Source organism: Hippichthys cyanospilos, chromosome 3 (genome assembly GCF_059441005.1).
Source record: "Hippichthys cyanospilos isolate Australia breed blue-spotted pipefish chromosome 3, RoL_Hcya_1.0, whole genome shotgun sequence".
In the NCBI taxonomy this organism is placed as follows: domain Eukaryota; kingdom Metazoa; phylum Chordata; class Actinopteri; order Syngnathiformes; family Syngnathidae; genus Hippichthys; species Hippichthys cyanospilos.
This window is the reverse complement of record NC_142371.1, coordinates 30,571,042-30,591,041: the sequence shown is the minus strand read 5'-3', so window position 1 is coordinate 30,591,041 and position 20,000 is coordinate 30,571,042. Positions and strand designations below refer to the sequence as shown.

The 20,000-nt window shown below is 37.7% G+C and overlaps 1 protein-coding gene across 1 annotated transcript in view; it reads right to left on the bottom strand.

The window, feature by feature from the left end:
* LOC148426809 (threonylcarbamoyladenosine tRNA methylthiotransferase-like) overlaps window positions 1-20,000 on the bottom strand; it is a 200,824-nt gene that overhangs the window by 68,258 nt on the left and 112,566 nt on the right. The window contains exons 9-10 of the mRNA XM_088410634.1: window positions 18,676-18,842; window positions 5,541-5,686 (exon numbers count right to left, since the gene is read on the bottom strand). Coding sequence (XP_088266760.1) covers window positions 5,541-5,686; window positions 18,676-18,842 — 313 coding nt within the window. The remainder of the gene's footprint in view (window positions 1-5,540; window positions 5,687-18,675; window positions 18,843-20,000) is intronic.

The window sequence follows — 20,000 nt, the reverse complement described above, 5'->3', positions numbered from 1 at the left end:
ACACTGACATCTAGTCAAGTGAGGTTGTCGTCTTAATAGATAAAACAATTGCGCCTTGGGGTGGACAGGGATTTCTGAGGTCAGGGAAGAAATAACCTTCAGGAAAACGGATTCACATACCTGACAAGAACCTAAGAATAATTGGAAGTCCCCGTCATCATCAATACCTTCCTCCTAACATAATAGTAACACCTCCACTTCTGCTACTAATGGTAAACTAGCTTTGCAGTTGTGCATTAGAAATTAACTGACACATTCTCTTCCTCTGCGCACAGACAGCCCCAATCAAGCCTCAGACACTTACATGTGTTTCATCTTTGGCCCCTGTGGTTCAGACACGCTTAATCCAAAAGAGTAGTTGAGGGGGGAAAAATCCGCTCTGATCATATAATAAACTACAAAATAAGTGTGGAGAATCTTCTGACCATGTTCACTAACTGTATAACCGCTTTATTCCGCTATAACAGGATTTTCTCCATACATCATTACATAAGGGCTGCATTTCATTATTTGACATAAATTGATAGAAGAAGGAAGAAAAGGGTGAAAAAAGTTGGCCGATGACAAATTACAAAATTTAATGAAACAATCATTCCACTTACAGTGCAAATTATGCATGGGCAAACACTTCTTTGTTCTGATGCAATTGGAGACATTAGATATTATGGGCAGACCATTTAATCTAGCAACACTTCTCTGTGGGCAGACTATTTAATCTAGCAACACTTCTCTGTGGATAATTCCCTGTCTCCTGTCAATAGTCTTGACCCCTCTAATGTATATGTACATTGCCTTTTTTCCCTCCCTCATTTATTTCAGTTTACGTCAGCATGACCCAAAAAAACCCTATAACAGTAGCCTTTTGTAAAAATGCCCAAGATGGCACTTAATACATTTTGTTTAAACTCAATATGGCACTACATACAGTCATTTGTAAGGCCTATACCTTAAAAAGTCTATCACTGGAGCTGCAAAGTAGTTCACAGTTCCCCTGGCATTCAGAATCACAAATCCATAATATATCTTAAAAATATAAATTCTAAATGCATAAAAATCTGTTTCAACAACCTACCAAGCAGTATTGCCTCATATACACATTGCCCTTATACACAACAGTTCCACTACTGAGGATGGTAAGGAGGGAGTTCCAATGTGTGTCTACATGTTTTTGCTGATTAGAGAGGCCTGAAGCGTTTGACCCATCATGACCTCTGCAATGTTGGTGGCATGAAAAAAAATAAAAAAAAACATATTTATCTCCTGTCGTGTGTGAGTCAAGTAGATAACCCCTGACCTTGCACTGAACAAGAGGTGGTCTGTCTCATGCTTTGCGGTTAACTTCATTTTGGCCTAACAAAGCACTAATTGTCATCTATGAGGCTACCAACACAACCACCTGCCAACCTTCACATGAAAGCACCCATGCAAACTCGCTCATGCACTTGCACGCACACACAGAACACAGGGAATCCCCTTTCAGTTTCAGTTGTCAGTTTGGACAGAGAACACCTAAGTGAAGAGACAAATAAATTAGTCACCTTATGACTCAAGCGTTCACAAAAAATAGGACTAGCATTCCTTGTCAGATCCTATAAGCAGGTTGTGAGTCAAAGCGGAGGTCTAGTAAACATTTCTCTTCATAATAATATGATTTATGAAGCCCCACTAGTCTTAACATTGCATAAAGATGATATATTTTTTTGTTTTTTTCCCATCTAAGTTGGCAGTCGTTTTGTCACTCACTGAACATAATATCACTTAATGCATTTACTTGTACATGTAGTCAATAACCCTCTGAAAACCCAAATATTGTCAATGTTAATTTTTTAAAAGGCCATGTAAACAGGCACAATAACGCAAACAAGCTTTATTTTCAGGTTAATAAAAACCCACATAAGGCTCATCAGTTTGAGTTCACATGCTAGAACAGGAAGGAAACTGAGTGTTTTTGATACAAAAGAACTTAAAACATGCAATTTTGTTGTGGTCGGAGGGCATAGGGAGAAGCAATGAATTATGGTGCCACTTGCTAAGCAATGATTTGAAATAAACAGGGTGTAAAACTCTGATGCTACAAAGCACCTCATTTTGGGAGATTGTGTGAAACCGATTACTTTCAAATATGAAATGAAAACGGTGTCTATTTGTGTCACATGTAATCCATTTGCCGCGGTCTCAATTAGGGATAACACAGTTAAAATGACCTTATTGGCTAAAATGTAAATGGAAATATTCAATTTTTTTCAAAAACTAGAATTTTAACAAAAACCCAAACGTAAACCCAAATATTGACTGTATGCAAAGGCTCACCCGTTTTCTGGGTTTGTTTTTGTGACAGTCCAAAAATGCTTATTTGTGGCACATCCCTAGTTTTAAGGAAAAGTGCCATCACGTACAGCTAAACAAGACCGAGTATAACAGGCAGTTATACTGCTTTAGACTCCATGTTAGAAGCGTATGAGTAGATCTGCAGTAAATCTGGTGGCATCGTTGTAAAGGAACTAACTAAAGAAAAATATATCGCAGAGCACTGAAGCCACAAAAAGTGACGAGCAAAGTGTCAAAGGAAAATTGTATTTATTCACATTGTCGACTCTCGCTGAAGGTATCACAACTATGGACAAGCATGCACTTATTATGTACAGTACTTAAAAAGTGGGAAATAAATGAAAACATGTTTAATGTTGTAGTTTCTTCAATACTTTCACCCTTTGCTCTAATTACTGTTTTGCACACTCTTGGACAACTGTTAAAATTCGTATGGAGAACTGTAAATATTAATGTTTGGCCAGAAGCGACCACCTAACTAAAGAAAAACGAGTGGCCATCATTAGTTTAAGAAATTGAATTAGAAGATGTATCCACATTTTTGGCTTGTACTATACTGTAAATGCAAATAAAGTTGATTTGAGTTGAGAGAGGCATAAAGACATGCTGACACAAACGCAAAAGGACGATTAGTACATGCTCTTTTGCCATCCAACATAGCGGGCATGTGTTTTGGCTTGTCTCTGCCTCTCTCCCAGACGTAGTTGCATCCCAGTTATTACTGCTGCAGCTAAATCGGGCCAACTACTAGATGAGTACGAACACTGCGTTCACTTAACCAACATTATGTTTAGGTAACAGAAGCCAGCAACGGACTCCCCGTGCATAAATATACACAAAGACTCGCACAGCGGGGTAGTCTGCCAGTATAAACAAGATCTTATGATGAGAGGCACCGAGTGTGGTAAGCGTGTGTGTGTCTCCTTAGACATTTGTCACGGCCTTTTAGGATTAGTGTCACTGTGTCGAATTTCATCCGAAAACTAAAATAACAACTGGAGACGGTGGAGGAGACCTCGAGTAGGCCAAACAATCGCACAAATCAACACAGCAAGACAAGAGTCAATGTTAAAGGAACATCAGCGCTGAGCAGAAAAAATTGAATTGTTAAGTCTTCGGGCCTAGTAAAAGATAGACGGCGACGAATCGGACGCCTATAAAACTTTGGACAGACTTGACAGATGGATGGAAAAAGAGAAAAATGTGCCAGAATACTGAGACGGCAGAAGGAAACTTTAAACTTAACACAAAGTCTCAAGTTGAAATATGGGACTGTAAAAGTGTCAAACATGGCGTTTACCACTCCGAATACCAAATAATCCATCCATCCGTTTTCTATTGCCGCTTATCCTCACGAGAGTTGCTGGATTGTTGGTGCCTATCCCAGATGTCTACAGCCAGGAGGCGGGGGACAACCTGAACTGATTGCCAGCCAATTGCAGGGCACACAGGGACAAGTAACCACTCACGCACGCAATCACACCTAGGGACAATTTAGACCAATACACCTACCATGCATGAAAGAAAAAAAATCTAAATCAATACGTCTAAAATTTGGATGACTGACGATATATATATATATATATATATATATATATATATATATATATATATATATATATATATATATATATATATATATATTTTAGGCAAAATGCTTAAAAGTATTTAAATAGAGTGAGTTAAAAAAATGTACAATGGTAACTTGACAAGTTTAATTCATTTTGTGACCACACAAGTAATAAAGTAAAGTAGTAAAGCGCTTTCATCTCACCACATTGCATTGTGAAAATGAAAGGGTGCGCAACAATGATTATGGGAACAATTGATTATTCTAGTCCGTTATATGAAATAATTAATAGCAGGAAAACAAACTACACGTGTGTGAAATGACGTGAAAGCTATAAACATAAGTCTGAACACACAAAAAAATGGAACAACTAAAACATTTTTAATATAGTGATACAAAACGTCAATATCGATGGCATACTGTATGTTATTTGTTGTACTTTCCGGCCTGTATTTAAGTCTACTGACCTACATCAAAGTTACATCTTGTACACAGCGTACATGTACTGAATTGTACAATAAATGGATTTCACCTGCTTTGGGCAATCTATAACTGCCTTAACGTATTTAATCCGCAATGGCAGAATAGGTTAGATAAAAGCAGGCGGTATGACAATTTAATATTTGTCAACTGAACCACAAATATCTCATGCACTGCTTATCTGAAAACATGCGTGCTTGCCATTTAATTCCTGGGAAAGCCTTACTTAAGGATAAAAGGTTATCATCTGGCAACAGCAATAACAGCCTAGCCTATAATATACACATCTTATTCCTGGATCGCTTTGTAATACGAAGTGATTTGGGCCAGATATGAGCCATAAGCCTATTTTCATATGAATCCCTTCATGTTGTATTTTAATTTGAGCACAGCAACTATCAATCACAGTCAAAGTGATTATACTTACATACAGTGTGTATTATATTTATAGGAGGAAATAAAGTTTTACAAGGATATGCATATTAGGATGGAAGGCTTGGAAGTGACGCTGTTGTCAGTGTTGTGCAGTTTGAAAACTAAATTAGGATTCAAAAGTTGTATTGTCACATGCAGAGCGGAAACAGTGTTAACGCAGCAGTGGAACTTGTTTCCTTCACACAGCTCAGAAAAGCATTATCAAAGGGAAGTATAATAAAAGGAATGAACTTAACTGCAGGCATAAGAACAAGTCGGAGCAAAAGGAACGAACAAAAGAGCGGAGCGTTGGAAGATAAGATGGCATTTAGCATGTGCGATGTTGTTAAGAGTGGTAAGACAGTCACAGTGTGCAAATACTACGATGCCAACTGAGGCACTGTTTGCACATTCTGAATATATTAAAGTTTTTCGAGCTTCTGGTTTTGTTTTATGTTGATGCAGTTTGCTGTGCTGCTTAAAAGTTGTGTGTATAAAATGTTTGGCTTATTCCCTTGATGTGCCTGTAAACCTAGAGGTGACTGTGTAATGAGGTGCCGTCTTTTTAAATCAGATGTCAAGAGCACAAAGATTCCTGACACAAACATGATACATTAAGTCAAAAAGTCTTGTCTTCAGGACTTCAAAATCAATCAAATAGCCGCACAGATGGAAGATGAAAACGTCATTAAGGTCACGTCTACTTTGAAGAGCCACAAGTCCACAAAAGGTCAACAGCTTGCCTTACCGCTCTTTCAAGAAGTCAACCACTCTTCTGAAGTCATCAATGCAATATTCTCTCTTCATGTCCATGAGTACGCTGTCTGAGGCTGATTGCACGGGAACGTGAAGGAAGGCATAGACTCGCGGATGATTCAATATCTTTGCCATCTCCTAAAGAGGCACATGACAGACAAGGGATGAAGTATCATTTCTTAAATGTTGGACAGCAACACAGAACAAAGTCAGAAGGTCTAAAAAGCACTTGTGAGGCCTGCAAATGCATCCATGCGTCATGGCGTGAAACATATTTAGTTTTTTGCTCTTAATCTGCACTCACACAAAGCATGATTTTTTTTTTCATAAACTGCTTATTCCGTTAAGCTATACATACATTTTTTGTTTTGTTTTGTTTATTGTTTAAGCCGAGTCATTTAAACCCGACTGAAACAATCTGGAGGCTTAGAATTAAGCAAATACATTACTTCAAAAAGCTTCAAACGCCATTTTTCTGTGTTTCACCTCATAATAATACTCTGACAGACCACATTTATTTTTAATATAAATGACACATGTCAAATAAAAAAAAAAACACATTTTTTACTGTTTGTGTTGTTACTGTAGATGTGTCTGCCGTAGACGTGATCCATTCAAAGTGACGCACATTTTAATAGGCCATATGAATTAGGAAGGTTTCCAAAAGTATTAATTTTTTTGCCCTATAATTTTCCCAACTAAAAAGATGGAGAGAGCACAGATGTCAAATTTATATGACGGACATAATCAAGGTGGTATCATTAGCATGCTAATCACCACAAGAAGGAAAGAGAAAAGGAAGAAGAAATGATTTAATGATTTGCTACAAGAATGTGCTGATTGCAGTCCGTCATCTCATTAAGATCTATTGAAGAAGGTTCCTACTTCATGCGCAGACAAATGCAGATGAGTGCATGTACACGCACACGCGTCGACACACACGAGACGTACAGAGCTCACTAGCAGAGCACCGCAGGGGGTTGACCACTGCAAGCTCCAAATTAGAAAGAATTAATTTAGTTGGAGGAAAAAAGGCGCTTGATTGGTGACAGAAATCAGCTTACTACATGTGTGAGACAATGTGTGTGTGTGTGTGTGTTAAAGTAAAAGAAATTCAGGATCATAAAATAATGTTTGCTCCTATGCTTTGTGGAGAAGTCACAATCAAACTGTTATTTCTTTGAAAGATCCCCAAAACTACTTTGTTTAGACAATTCATTTGATTAGATATTTGATTGGAGTAAAGTTTTACAATATCAGAAGGCTGATGGAACATTTACTTGCAAGCAATTTCAACAACATTCGTTTTGATACTGAACAATCAAACATCCAACTTTTCAAATAAACAGTCCTCACGCAGGCAAAAAATTATAATCATCCATCTATCCGTTATCCTTAGCCGCTTCTGAAAATGCAAATATGGATCGTCATATAAAACGATTCATGAATTGTTTTTTATATTGCAGGCTCAGTCTTAAAGAAACAATGTGTAATATGTAAAGTAGCACATATGATCGTAATATTTTGGGTTGATCTTGGTTGAACGGACGAGTACATAAAATGGGGCAAGTGCAAGTGTTTGGTTGTCATTTTTAAGGTTTTGTGCCAGGAAGCGTCTGAAGTGTTTCAAACCCTTGTGTTGTTTTCCTTTCATTGATTTCCTCCACCTTTTCTGTGGTTTGATTTAAATCGTACAGAGTAATCTTTTTGTGCTGCCTCTGTCTCATTTTCCCTTCGTTCCTCAGCAACACTCCAGCCAACAAATGTGCTATCGCCAATAGTGTAAATGAATGAATTCAATATCATGCTGTACATCTATTTACAAAATAATTTCTTTCCAAAAGTAATTTTGTAAGTTTACGTATGTCGAGGTGCTATTTATTTGTAAATAGCCTAATCCTTTTCAAGCAAAAAAATAAAAAAAATAAAAACAATAATAATAAATAATGGTTCTACATAAATAAATGAAAGGAATGAGAAAAATATGGAAAGTAACAATGCTTTTAATGTCTATCATTTTTTATTGCTCTCTACTGTTTAAAATTAGAAAATCTTTTTCACTTTGTAATAATTGAGCATTATTTTTGTCAGTTCTTTTTAACTGAAAATGATCCCACAGTTGTGATATCCCGTTTTATCCAGGAGGCTTTCTCAGCGTATGTCTGCCAGTGTAGAAAATGGTGGCATTGAGACGGATATGTTAACTCAACTTATTTTTAATATCGACCTCACCGACTAGGTCAAATGTTTTGTTTTGTTTTGTTTTTTAAACCAGGCCTACTTTTAGATTATTTATACAAATGGCTCATATCAGAATACTCATGTATGTGTGTCCTACAGTAAATTTACATTTGGAGTTACTGAATATTATACTCTCTTCCAAGTGTAAATTGGATACCAAATCAGTTTTTTCTAGAATGAAAGGTATTCAAAAATGTACTGCGTGTAATAGTTTAGCATCAAAAACAACTACCCCATAAAAACATTTCAAGTTAAAGACACAATTGTACCGCTAACATTGGTATGACCGGCATGTCCAATGTGAGTTTAATTAGTATGTACAGGTCATAGCAGACACACTGGGATGAAGCCATTCTGTCGCCTTTAGCACATGTGAACTGAGCTTAGTGAGCTGTCAATTACTCTGACATGGATAAAGTCATCTGTCTGTAGGTCAGCAATGGATACGGGGATAGGAACCGAAGCCATGTGTGTAAACTTCTTGTTTCTGCATGATTGTGTGCACCGTAGTGTGTGTGTGAGCGATTTTTTTTTCCCAAAGTAGTATGCAAGCAGCATACTTTATTAGGGTCAGCAATATGATATGTTGCAGTCTCGATTCCCTATCAAGGATGACTCCCTAGATGACAAAGGTGTGCGCGCATTTGAGTACCGGTAGTGAACGAGGCGCAAATGTGGTAGTTTGAGGAGCAGGGCACCGCTGAAGGCAACTGGGGGATTAATCTATAAGGGGAGGACTTTTCATTCACATGAGCCATTTATCGCATGTGTCTGACAGTGTGCATCCCATCCTCCAATCATTATCCACAACCCCGATATGAATCTTTGTCGTTAGCGATCCCTGCAGAGCGCAGGCCTTTTTAGTGCTCAGGACACTTTAGTGAGTCCACACAGAAAATGATGTCGCAAAAACGACAACACGTTCAAACATCACCTCGTGGCATGATGAAAATTTTCTATTAAATTGTGGTACAAGTGCATTTGTGTAGAATTGTTCTGTTTATCAGTTTAATATTGGTACATTGTCTAACTTGTTCCCTCCTTGAAGCCTATCGCTCTCATTCACACAAGCAAGAGACAAAATCCTTTCATCTTCACTATATCAGCTCTGATAGACACACAAATCAGAAAGGTTCTATCGTAACTGGCTTAGCTCAAAGGATCTGATATCTTGCCCCTTAAAATCAGATAGCACTGAAAGGAACATATACGGTATGTGGGAAGAAAAAAAAAACTAGGTTGAAAGATCTCAGATGAATCACACACTAACTTCCATATGTCTCTCCTCTATTTCACAAAAACAAATAAGACTGTGGTGCTTTGTTTTCTTTGGAGAAATCTCTTAGGGGATTTCGACAGTTGCTCCATGAACCGTGACTTTTCTGTTCACGTTCCCTGGCTTGAATTACAGATGAAATGGTGAAATTAACTTAAGAGTTCTAATTCATCTTTTGAATCTTGATTCATTCGCTTCCACAACATGTAACAAAGATTACTGAAGTTTCCAAGCTATTCTAACACCAGCAACACATTTATTACAATGTTTCATCCTTTAGTGAAATAAGATAATTACTCTATCAACTTATGATTTATTTGGTGGGCATCTCAAAATTGTATGGTAATGTTCAGAGATTTTTTCCAAATGCTTTTTTTCTTCTTTCTCCTTGTTTTTCTTCTCATATTTCATAAATGTGTACCATTCTGCCAAATGCTCTAGCTCCTCTCTGTATTCAAACTCAGAGTGCATTTACGTTTGGATGGCCCTGCTCTAAAAACCATAACTTGTTACTTGGGTGAGCGAACATGGAGTGTCTTTGCATTATGACAGTATCCGTACATCATTGCTTCAATCGGGGTAGCACAATTATCATAACCCTGTTTATTGGAGCATAAAAACAAAAATATTCAGAATGTTTCAGAAACCCAAATTTTAGCATGACCCGGCCTTAACCTGAATATTCACTGCATGTAAACATAGCCATAGTTGTTCGTGATGTGTCCCTAGTACTACTGTTATCGGCAAACGTCACTTTATGACAGCTCAGGAATTTCACAGAGCCGCCATTGGTCTGTAGTGTGAACAAGACACAAGCAGGACACAGCCCTGGAGGAATCTATCTTTGAGAGTTAACGACGAGGAGACATTGTTGTGGGTCCTGAGAGTCTGCCATTATGTTATAATAATAATAATAATAATAATAATAATAATAATAATGCATTCTTTTCAAGTACGTTTTTTTTAATGGAGGGTAGTTGACACCCTTGACTAATGCTTACGTAATATGAGCAAATTGACCACTGATGTGATAACAGTGACCATTGGATGGCGGTGTTTCCACACATCCAACGCAGATATTACCTACGTGCAATTCTAAGTAAGGAATGGAAAGCAATCTTTCATTTGATACCACCCATATTTACATAGACATGGCACACAATATTCTGTTGCCCTTGAAAAATGAGTGACATTGAAAGAGTTAATGGACTTTGCTCAGGCATGGTCATCTTTTGTACCAGGTTTTGCTGGATTAGTATGTGAAAGCAAGGAAGAATTTCAACAAAAACAAGCAGACATAGGACTTTTGCTTTCCAGGTGGGTAAGGGCTGGACTATTGATGTGAATCATTGATGAGATGGGACCATCAGTAGAACAGGTGTGTTGTCATGGTGAAACGGCCTCAAAATTGTCATGACAAATCTCTTGCCCCCTCCCTCGAAGTGAATAAAGCAAATGCCGGGGGAACTCTGTACATGTGCTCGTTATCTCATTTGGCCCATGTTGAAAGAGAATACTTATACTTTGTGGTTTGGGGTGAAATATTTATTTTGTGATGCTGAACTTAGACTTTACTGGTATACCTTACATTTTAGTGACACCATAGCGAAAGCATAGCCGCCATTAAACAAACCCACAAGTTGTATTAAGTGGGTATATACCCAAGGGAGTCTGAGCATAAAATGCATTCTGCAATCTGTTCCCAGGATAGTAAGTCAAATCCCAGTTGGTGGGAACTACATTCAGTAGCAGCCAAGAGAAACCGAGCTTCTTATGATATTATACATCTCAACGATTGCACTGAACTATCCCTAGAGGATAACCCCAGCATGCAGTACCTCACACAGCGTAGTTTCAGTAAAGTAAAAAATAAATAAATAAATGACATCAAAGGAATGACTGATCTGACAATAATATGCCGAAGAAAGAAAGAAAAACCCTAATTAAGTTTATAAATGCTGTTTCTTCAGCATGGCTGCCAATTACTTAATCTACTGATCAATTGTTTTCTGCTGTTCAAACAGAAAAAATGTTTTGACTAGAAATACCTATGATTTTATATATGGTATCGCTTAATTAGGTGCGCAACAACAGCTGACATGAGATCATGATTTGCTTTAATCAAATTCAATTTGACCTTATTTTCACTCAACATAAATAACATCTGAAGAAACAGCCCAACATAAGTAAGTCATTGCGCATAGTATCAAAGCTATAGGCTTCCCCATAATGGACTTGGTGCATCCGGATCAGGTTGCCCAAAAAATAAAATAAAGTAAAATAAACAAATAAATAAATGAAATATACAGAATTGTTAAAATATTGTGCCTGCCTCCTGATGAAAATAAATACATTACATTAAAATTAACAGTAAATTGTTTTGTTCATTTAAATGTTCAATGAAATGATTTATTTACCAAACAAATGATGGGTCTTGCACATTCGCACCAAGTGATGCTAGCAGGGTTAAAGGTCGGAATCTTTTGTGCTTAAAATATATAATAACAATGGAAAAAAAAACAGTCAACATCTCGAATTTATGTGTGTTCAGTTCGTTGGTATTTAAATAGATGACGCACAGTCTCAAACTTTTTGACACATTTTTACATTATTTGAGCTGTTATGCATGCACTTTGACTACGAAAAGACCAACATTTGGCTTAGGGCCCCGATAGCGGGGGAATATTTATTTATTTTACTTTAGCGATCATCAAATGACAAGACTATAAGATTAGCACTATCACACACAATTAATTGCATCTTTTCAGTGGGGCAATTTTGTTAAACACAAAAGGAATATCTGCTTTATTTATTTTAACTCAGAAGTATGATCACATATTGATACCACTCAATTAATAGTCTGAAGGTCACATAAGTGCGCATGTTTATTGAAACATTTTTCATGCTCAAGACAAAAGTGTAAGTTGATGAAAGTATAGCCCGCAAGTTTAGCCACACTTTCAACAGGATAACAAAAAAGTATCTGCTGCCAAGTGGGGGGAAAAAAACGGGCCAATTAAAAAGCTTTGTAGCAAAGAAGAAAGGTGTTTGCACCAAACTGCTCAGAAGCGCGAAGCACGCCTCTGCCTTCATCTACAGTGTTTAGTGAGGTGGAGCAAAATACAGGCTGGAAACAGCTGCACATTAGCAAGATATTCTGTGGCTTGTTAAAACAGTAGGCGACAGACATCCCGCTTAAATTCAGTGTTCACCAATTACATTTTTAAGATGTTGTTTTGCTCATAATAGTCGATAAACATAAGGAAAACAAATTGAACATTTTCAATCTCACAGCCCTAGCTGACATCGTGTCCAAAAACCCTAATAAAATGATTACCATCATTCTGAAAACATGCAGGAAGGCAGGGGTCATAATTTAGAGACATATGAGAACAGTCTTACTGTGGGGCTTCATTTGGTGTGGAGTCCCTCACACAATGCAACATTAAGTCGCTAATGTGGAGAGGCCCCCAAAGGCTTCATTAAAAAGAAAATGGTCGTGAAGGGTTCTTTTTTTTCGACGTATAGTATATGCTCACGTACTTTGCTTGGGCGCCTGTCTCAGGGTGAAGGCAAGAGACGGGTGTTATTCCGTTAATTGTGCACATGCATTTGCTAGCGACTATAAGCGTACAATACATTTACATAAAACTCTCTCGGGACACAATTTCATCATTGTAAAAGTCATTTTGGATATTGAATGCTTGTATGTAGGATTTTGTATTTCCTCGCTGTTTGAATGGTCCAATGAGGTGCTCAGTTTGGAGCCAAATATGAATAGAAAAAGTGTTACAACAGGGCATGAGTATTCCTTAGAATGAATGTTGTTTAGCAGTAGGTGTTTTGGAACTGTGAGAATTATGTTAAATAAAGTGGAGCGAAATGTAAAGTAAACTCCTCCGACTTTGTATAGTAATGCATAAGTCCACAACTGCAATTGGCTCAGTGTGGAAATGTGTGAGCAGCATATCTAATGGATCTCTGGTTCAACTCAGAGGGGCTTTGAGGAGGATGTTTAATGGACAAGAGCAATTCCATTCATCTCAGCCGGGCTGATTGCTACGTCCGAGGCTACTTTCACACCTCATTTGCTGCTACCATGCTCAATTCAATCACTCGCAGCCTTGCAAAAGCAGGCGCGCAGGTATCATCTAGTGCGTGCACAGACACCTTACACCATCAAAGGATAAACCGCTGCACCTTTGACAGCTATTTAGCAATTTATTAGTAGGTGGCTCAATGGGCAGCAGGATGAATGGCTAAAAATATGAAAGAAAAGTGAGGAACAAAAATGTTGCAATTTACTTAAAACTACTCTAAACCGAAATACTGATTGCTGAACGCAATCAACTAAAATGTCAGAGAGCAGAGGACCAAGAGAGGCGACTCGGCCCGTAACTGCTCCAATCAGCAAATGGTACTGAGGTTGCCTGTGAGAAAAGAAAAAAAAAAAAAAAGAAATAAAGCAGGCAGCACATGAGAGAAAATTACATGTTCTTGAGTGTCAGAGGAAGACAAGGCACAGAAAAATGGGTGTGAGTGCGCTTGGCGGGGGTGAACTTTTTAGGAGAAGTGAAGAGGTTACTTAACATTTTCAGTTTCAATCACACCCATTTCCTATGATTCTGTTTTACTGTATAAGCGCCATTCTTTTAAGATGAAAAGGCTGTAATTTGGCCTTCACTATACATAACAGCAAGATCAACTTTTGGCCTTCACCATAAGCTCACATTGCTGTGATTACCAACACCACGCTGTAGAGACTGTAAAAAGAGCAATATTGCAATAAACATTTAAAGATAGGAAAGGGAAATATTTTCATCAAATCCACATGAAAAATCATTTGAACCCCTTACTGTGATAAAGGCAGTGGTGAGCTGTCAGAGCCAACAAGGCCTTCTCTGCTGGCCTAACATAACCTGACGTTATCATAACTATAACAAACTATAATAATTAAAATAATTATAATAAAAGTTCATTTAATTTTAAATTCATTTTTCCTAAAAATATATATATCAAAGTATTGTCCATATTCTGTTCTCTTTGTGTCATACTACAGCGGGCCTCCGGGTTGCAAACTCCTAGTTTTACGCATTTTTCATCTTACGAACGTGGACCGCAGCGTTTTTTGTCCCCCTCTTACGAACAAACCTTTCGTCTTACGAACCATCCAACATGCCGGTCAGTGTGTCCGCATTATATTTTTCACTTTGCTGTATCAACAAAAACATATTTTCTCGCATATCACGGAAATGCCGATATGCTACTGGTCAATTAAGGCAGTCACAGTCACGGTCTCAGTCACGGTCTCAATCAAGGAAATGCCGATGTGCTATTGGTCGATTAAGGTCACAGTCACGGTCTCAGTCTCTGAGATGCCGATATGCTATTGGTCGATTAAGGTCACAGTCACAGTCTCAGTCACGGAGATGCGGATATGCTATTGGCCGGCGTCACGTCAATCACAGAAATGCCGATATGCTATTGGCCGAACGTCTTCATCTAACTCGATGGCACAGCTGGTCGGTGTGTTGTGAAGACTTTGCAAACTTTATCTGTTAGGCATGGCTTCTAAAATTGCAAGTGGCAGTAAAGGAAGAAGTAAAAGGATGATGACAATAGAAACTAAGCAGGAGATAATAAAAAAATACGAAGGAGGCACACGCATAGTTAAACTTGCTAGTGAGTATGGCCGTAACTGCTCGGCAATCTTCTAAGGGCAAGACTTTCCTTGCCAGGGGACGGACCTCGGTAAACAACAAAATGGAGAGGCTTCTTCTTTTATGGATTAAAGAGAAGGAAATCGCCGGTGATATGTTCTCGTTTAAGATAAGTTCTCATTTAAGAAAAAAAATAAATAAATTCTGCGAGTTGGTCTCTGCTCCCTTCCGCCTCCACCCACCACCAGCTCAAGTCTCGTCACCCCAAAGGTAAATGTCATTTTTCCTTTGTATATTTGTTATTTAATTTAACTGTACCGTAAATTATATTACTAATTTTTAATATGTGTATAAAGTTGTGATGTTCTTACCTAAGGTTTTTGCATGCGTTGCATGCATTCACTTATTTACATAGGTTTGGATTGCCCGTCATACGAGCAATTCGAGTTGCGAGCATAGCCGCTGAACGGATTAAGTTCGTAACACGGGGGCCCACTGTATATCCATTTGGTTATGTTCTTTCCAGTGTTGTAGTTTTAGGTTAGAGTTCTTAGCCAATTAGACTTCAGCTAACTTGTGTTACCAGGCTATATGAAATCTGCCTGCAAACAGCCCCATCTGAGGGCATTCCAGTCGAGAGTTGCGGACCTTCTGTGCCGTGTGCAAAGACATATATGCAGTGTGCAAAGGCATCTGTGAACGGACCGATATAGTTAATAGCTGCAATAGCCAATCGAGTCATAAGGTGGCCATCTAGAAGCCTCACGATGAACGTTATATTACTGGATTGACTGCAGGGAAGCGGTGCTACGCTGATCAAACGTGTTTAACGTTTGAAGTCGTTAAAAAAGTTATTTAAAAAAAATGTGCTTGATCCGCACTAAAGGCTTAGCGCACAGCGAAGCCAGACCCGCGGACATTTAGCAGAAAATTCAAATCTCACCTGTAAGGATGCTTAATAATACGTACAGAGGTAACAAGGGAATTAAAAATCATTCACACAGTAGATGCATATGGTGCCTAGGGGTTGGAAAAAGTTGTTTTTTTTATGATATATTCCATCTATTTTCCTTCACAGCACAATCCCTCACATTGCCACGGAATCTGGCTAATACTGGTAGCTCTAGCTGCTAGTTTTCCCAGCTGCCAGCCTCTCACAATGATACACACAAGCATTGTTCATGGGGGCAGCAATACGCCAAACAAGGATGTTTAAAAGAAGCTTTGGAGTACCTGTTGTTGCATGGATACATTGGAGTGGATTCCAATAATCAAACAATGTTTCAACATGTACCGCTTCATGAACCATTGATCTCTAAACTATTTATTTGCATTATTCTTCTCTACAGAAATATTGATAAGGAAAGATGAGCACGGTATTTTCCACTTCAACATTCAGAGTAAAGTTGTAAACACAAATAAGACTGTACATTAGCCTGATGCAATGGCGCTGACTCACAAGATCACATCATTATAAGACGTCAGTGAATACCGTTTATAAGTAGGCAATACCAACCAGTGAGGGTGATTTCAGAGTTACATATTATCATCGAGTATGTATTATATTTGAGAATTACAGTAAACAGAAATGACAGTTTATCAAAAACTATGCATAGTGCCCACTCAACAGTCATCAATCTAGCATTTCACAAGTAGGTCAAGAAACGGGCTTGAGGAAGCGAGCGAGAAACAAATCAAGAAGTGAAGGGTGGGTGGAAGTTGAGTGTAGAAAGGGTAAATGGGGGACAAGCGCAACAAAAGGCAAAGATAAGTTAAAGACGATGACGCTTATCTTTTCTTATGTAGGTTAATTGACTGAGGAATTAAGAGAAAAAAAAGATACAGTATAATTCAACGTGATGCACGCGCATTAACAATAAACGGGTTGCAGGCATATGAAATGATTATTAAGATACACACATAGAGACGAAGCTAGTGTGTCATCCAAGCATATTTCTAATTATCGGTTAATTGTTATTCTCTATCATTAGGAGGGTGGTTTTTAATTGTAATGTAGCCAAGCAGAAACCCTACCTATACATGTGGGGGACAATTAGCCACCTCCATTAACCCCTAGTTAATTACAACCTCCACTGCTACATCCCACAGCTCTGTTCTCGCTCCGCTTTAGCCCTCAAATCTATCCCCGGGCCTTCATCCCCATTTTTCCTCCAGTTCTGTCCTCATTTTGGTTTTTGAAAACCTTAATTGTTTGATTCAAAAGCATATATGTTGTGAACTTTGCAAGGGTGGCTTTTTTTTTTTCCTTTTCTAGGTTAGAACTTCTCTCTTTGAGTCCCCCACGTCAACTCTTGCTCCCTTTTTAATTTTCTTTTTCCGAATAAATTTCCTCGGCGGTTGATTGTAATCTTAAAAAGAAAAGCGAAACTGTTTTTTGAAAATGGCTGGCAATCATATAATCATAGCGCTTCACTCCTCCCAAAAAGTAAATGTGTTCATGAAAATCAATAAAGTAATTTTTTAGAATAAATATGATTAGTCAAATGTGGTCGGACTGCCACAAGGACCAAAATCAGCTTGAATAATTTTCTTTGTGATGTAGATAATATTATTGTGTAAATATTATATACTACTACTACTACTAATAATAATAATAGTTTTCTTACGCCCCTTTAGCGGCAAAATGAGTCAGCACGGTGAAAGAGTGGTTAGCACATTCACCTCACAGTTCCGAGGTTGCAGGTTTGATCAAGGTTAACAGCTGAGCATCTGGTAACCGCTATCAAATCAGCATAAGGTACAGTAAATGTCCAATTTCAGATATCTGTGAAACAGTGAGTCAAAAATAATATTAGTACATGTTTGCTATGTAGGTTAATTAAATGTTTGCGGTTGTAGATTAATTGACTGATGATTTTTTTTGTTTGTTTGTTTTATTGCCTCCCTTATTATTTGCTCGAATATGGAACGTAGTTTGCTCAGGGAAGTGAACAGAATATGAATTTCATTGTGCGGTATTACAATGCATATGACAATAAAATCTTGAATTTTATTTCTGTGATCGGTCTTTGTCCCTATAACCCTAGCGAATGGCCGTTTACCTATTTGTGCTTTGATTTGAGATCTTTATGTTCATAATGACGATTATTATTAGTAGTGGTAGAGTTAGTAGTAGTAGTATTACATAGTCCGCCTAACAGAATTGCATTTAATTTTCGTTTGTCAAGATTATATCATTCTGACAGGCCTAAAAGAAAAAAAACCTGGAGGAAAAGTAAACAAAACTGTTTAACCCTAACACTGTCTAGACATTATTGGCAACTGAATGAATTTATTTAAAGTAATGGCAACATTTTTTGAACAAAGAGCAAGTGTGCAGAACAGATTTCCAGGATGTAATTAACTAACTTGACTCACTCAAATGACTCAAGTTATCAATCACTTGTTCAACATTCTGCTAGAGGTTTTTCGCCCCCCCCCCAAAAAAAAAAAACAACAACAAGCAATAAGTGGTCTGAAAGTGGGGTTAGAAAGCCTAATGAACATTGTGACATGTAACTGACAGATAGCAGAAAAAAAAAAAAAAACAACATAGACTGTGAAAATTGGGAGATTTCAATGATAGTAAGTCAGGCTGACAAGACACATGGTGAAGAGCAGACTGAACAGAGAGAGAAAGAGGGGATAACAATGTCCATTGTTCCATTAGGCAGCCAATAATGACTGATAAAACGAGGCTACTAAAGAGGACACAATGGTCCTTAATTGACTCATTAGTGAGAGAAGAGAATGAACTGCACTAATGAATGGAGGTTTGCAGCTATATTGCTTGCTAAGCAAAACAGAAAGGCATTTAGTTTATTAAAGCAATATTTGGGTTTACACAATATGCCACAGGGACAGAACAAAAAAGGGGGAAACACCAATATAGTCAGCTTTAAAGTCCGTTATTTTTTAAGGCCTGCTGACGTTTTTTGGTTTTTACATACCTCAAGGTGTTCCAATATGTAAGGTGGGTTGGTCATACCAAGCCTGAGCATGGCCCCATTGGGAATTTCCTCAACCAGCCTCCATAGTAGAGTGGGCAAGTCAGTCCCAATGTCTCGACCATATGCTCCTGTGTCTTCACTGGTCAGCCAGATTTCACACACTCCCTCTAAATAGACACAAAAATGAGAAAGCATTGCATATGTAAACTAAAGACTGTATAGTATATAACAGTGTTGTATCTTTTGGTGTTGGTATTGGAAAGATCTTTAAATATTCCTGAACTTGACTGTTGAGATTATACCATCCATCTCTTAATTATCTGGCAAAGATCAGAGACTTTCGTAAGGACAGTATGAAAAGTGTCATAAGTGAGCATGCACAAATATATATATATATATATATATATATATATATATATATATATATATATATATATATATATATATATATATATACCTTATGAAGATGGTATGTATGGCACACAAACACAAAAACAGAGAGAGCGAGAAAAGATATTTAAAATAATACCTAATATACTTATGATTTCATTTGTACCAATAGGCGTCTAGGTGGTAAAGTGGTTAGCACATTTGCCTGACAGTTCAGCGACCCAAATTCAAATACACGTCGCTTCGCTCTTCCTGTGCGGAGGCACCCTCAAGCGAGGGACCCTAAGTGAGGATAAGTGGCTCCAGGATGTAACGAATAAAACAACAAAAAAAAGTGGAAAAAATGCCTAAGTGTTGTGTGCCTTGTCTGTCTTTTCAACTGAATGCAAGCAAGTCTCCCTTTTCACGATATCTACATTTTTCTCATAGTCATCACCCGTGTACTATATCTGTAACAAACTCTTTTTTAGGCTTTAACTTGAATAGCACCAATACCAAGTACAGCAAAACAATAAAAAAAAATAATTTAAAGGAAAAGACCAACTTATTAAAATATAAAATTCATTATTAAAATGTCAAGACCAATACCAACTTTTCTTCTAACTTGTAGTTTTTAATTTGTGATTTTAAAAATGAAACAAGAGAGTGGCTGAGAATAGCATTAGTTTCCATGTTCCCTGTACCAATAATTTCAAATGAAGCCAAGTAGCAGCCCATGATGATACTCGCTTAGCCATATTCTTCTTATAGGATTTTTAAAAAGTAATACAATGTAATACAACAGTTCACACTGCCGCAAAGCCACACAAAAACACATTAAATTGCCCAAAGTGCATTGGTGAGTGGACAACGGTAATTTTTTTGCAATTGTCTGGTCTAAGTCAGGATCAGAAGCAGGCAATAGCACGACAGCTACAGTGCCACATGCGTCAAGC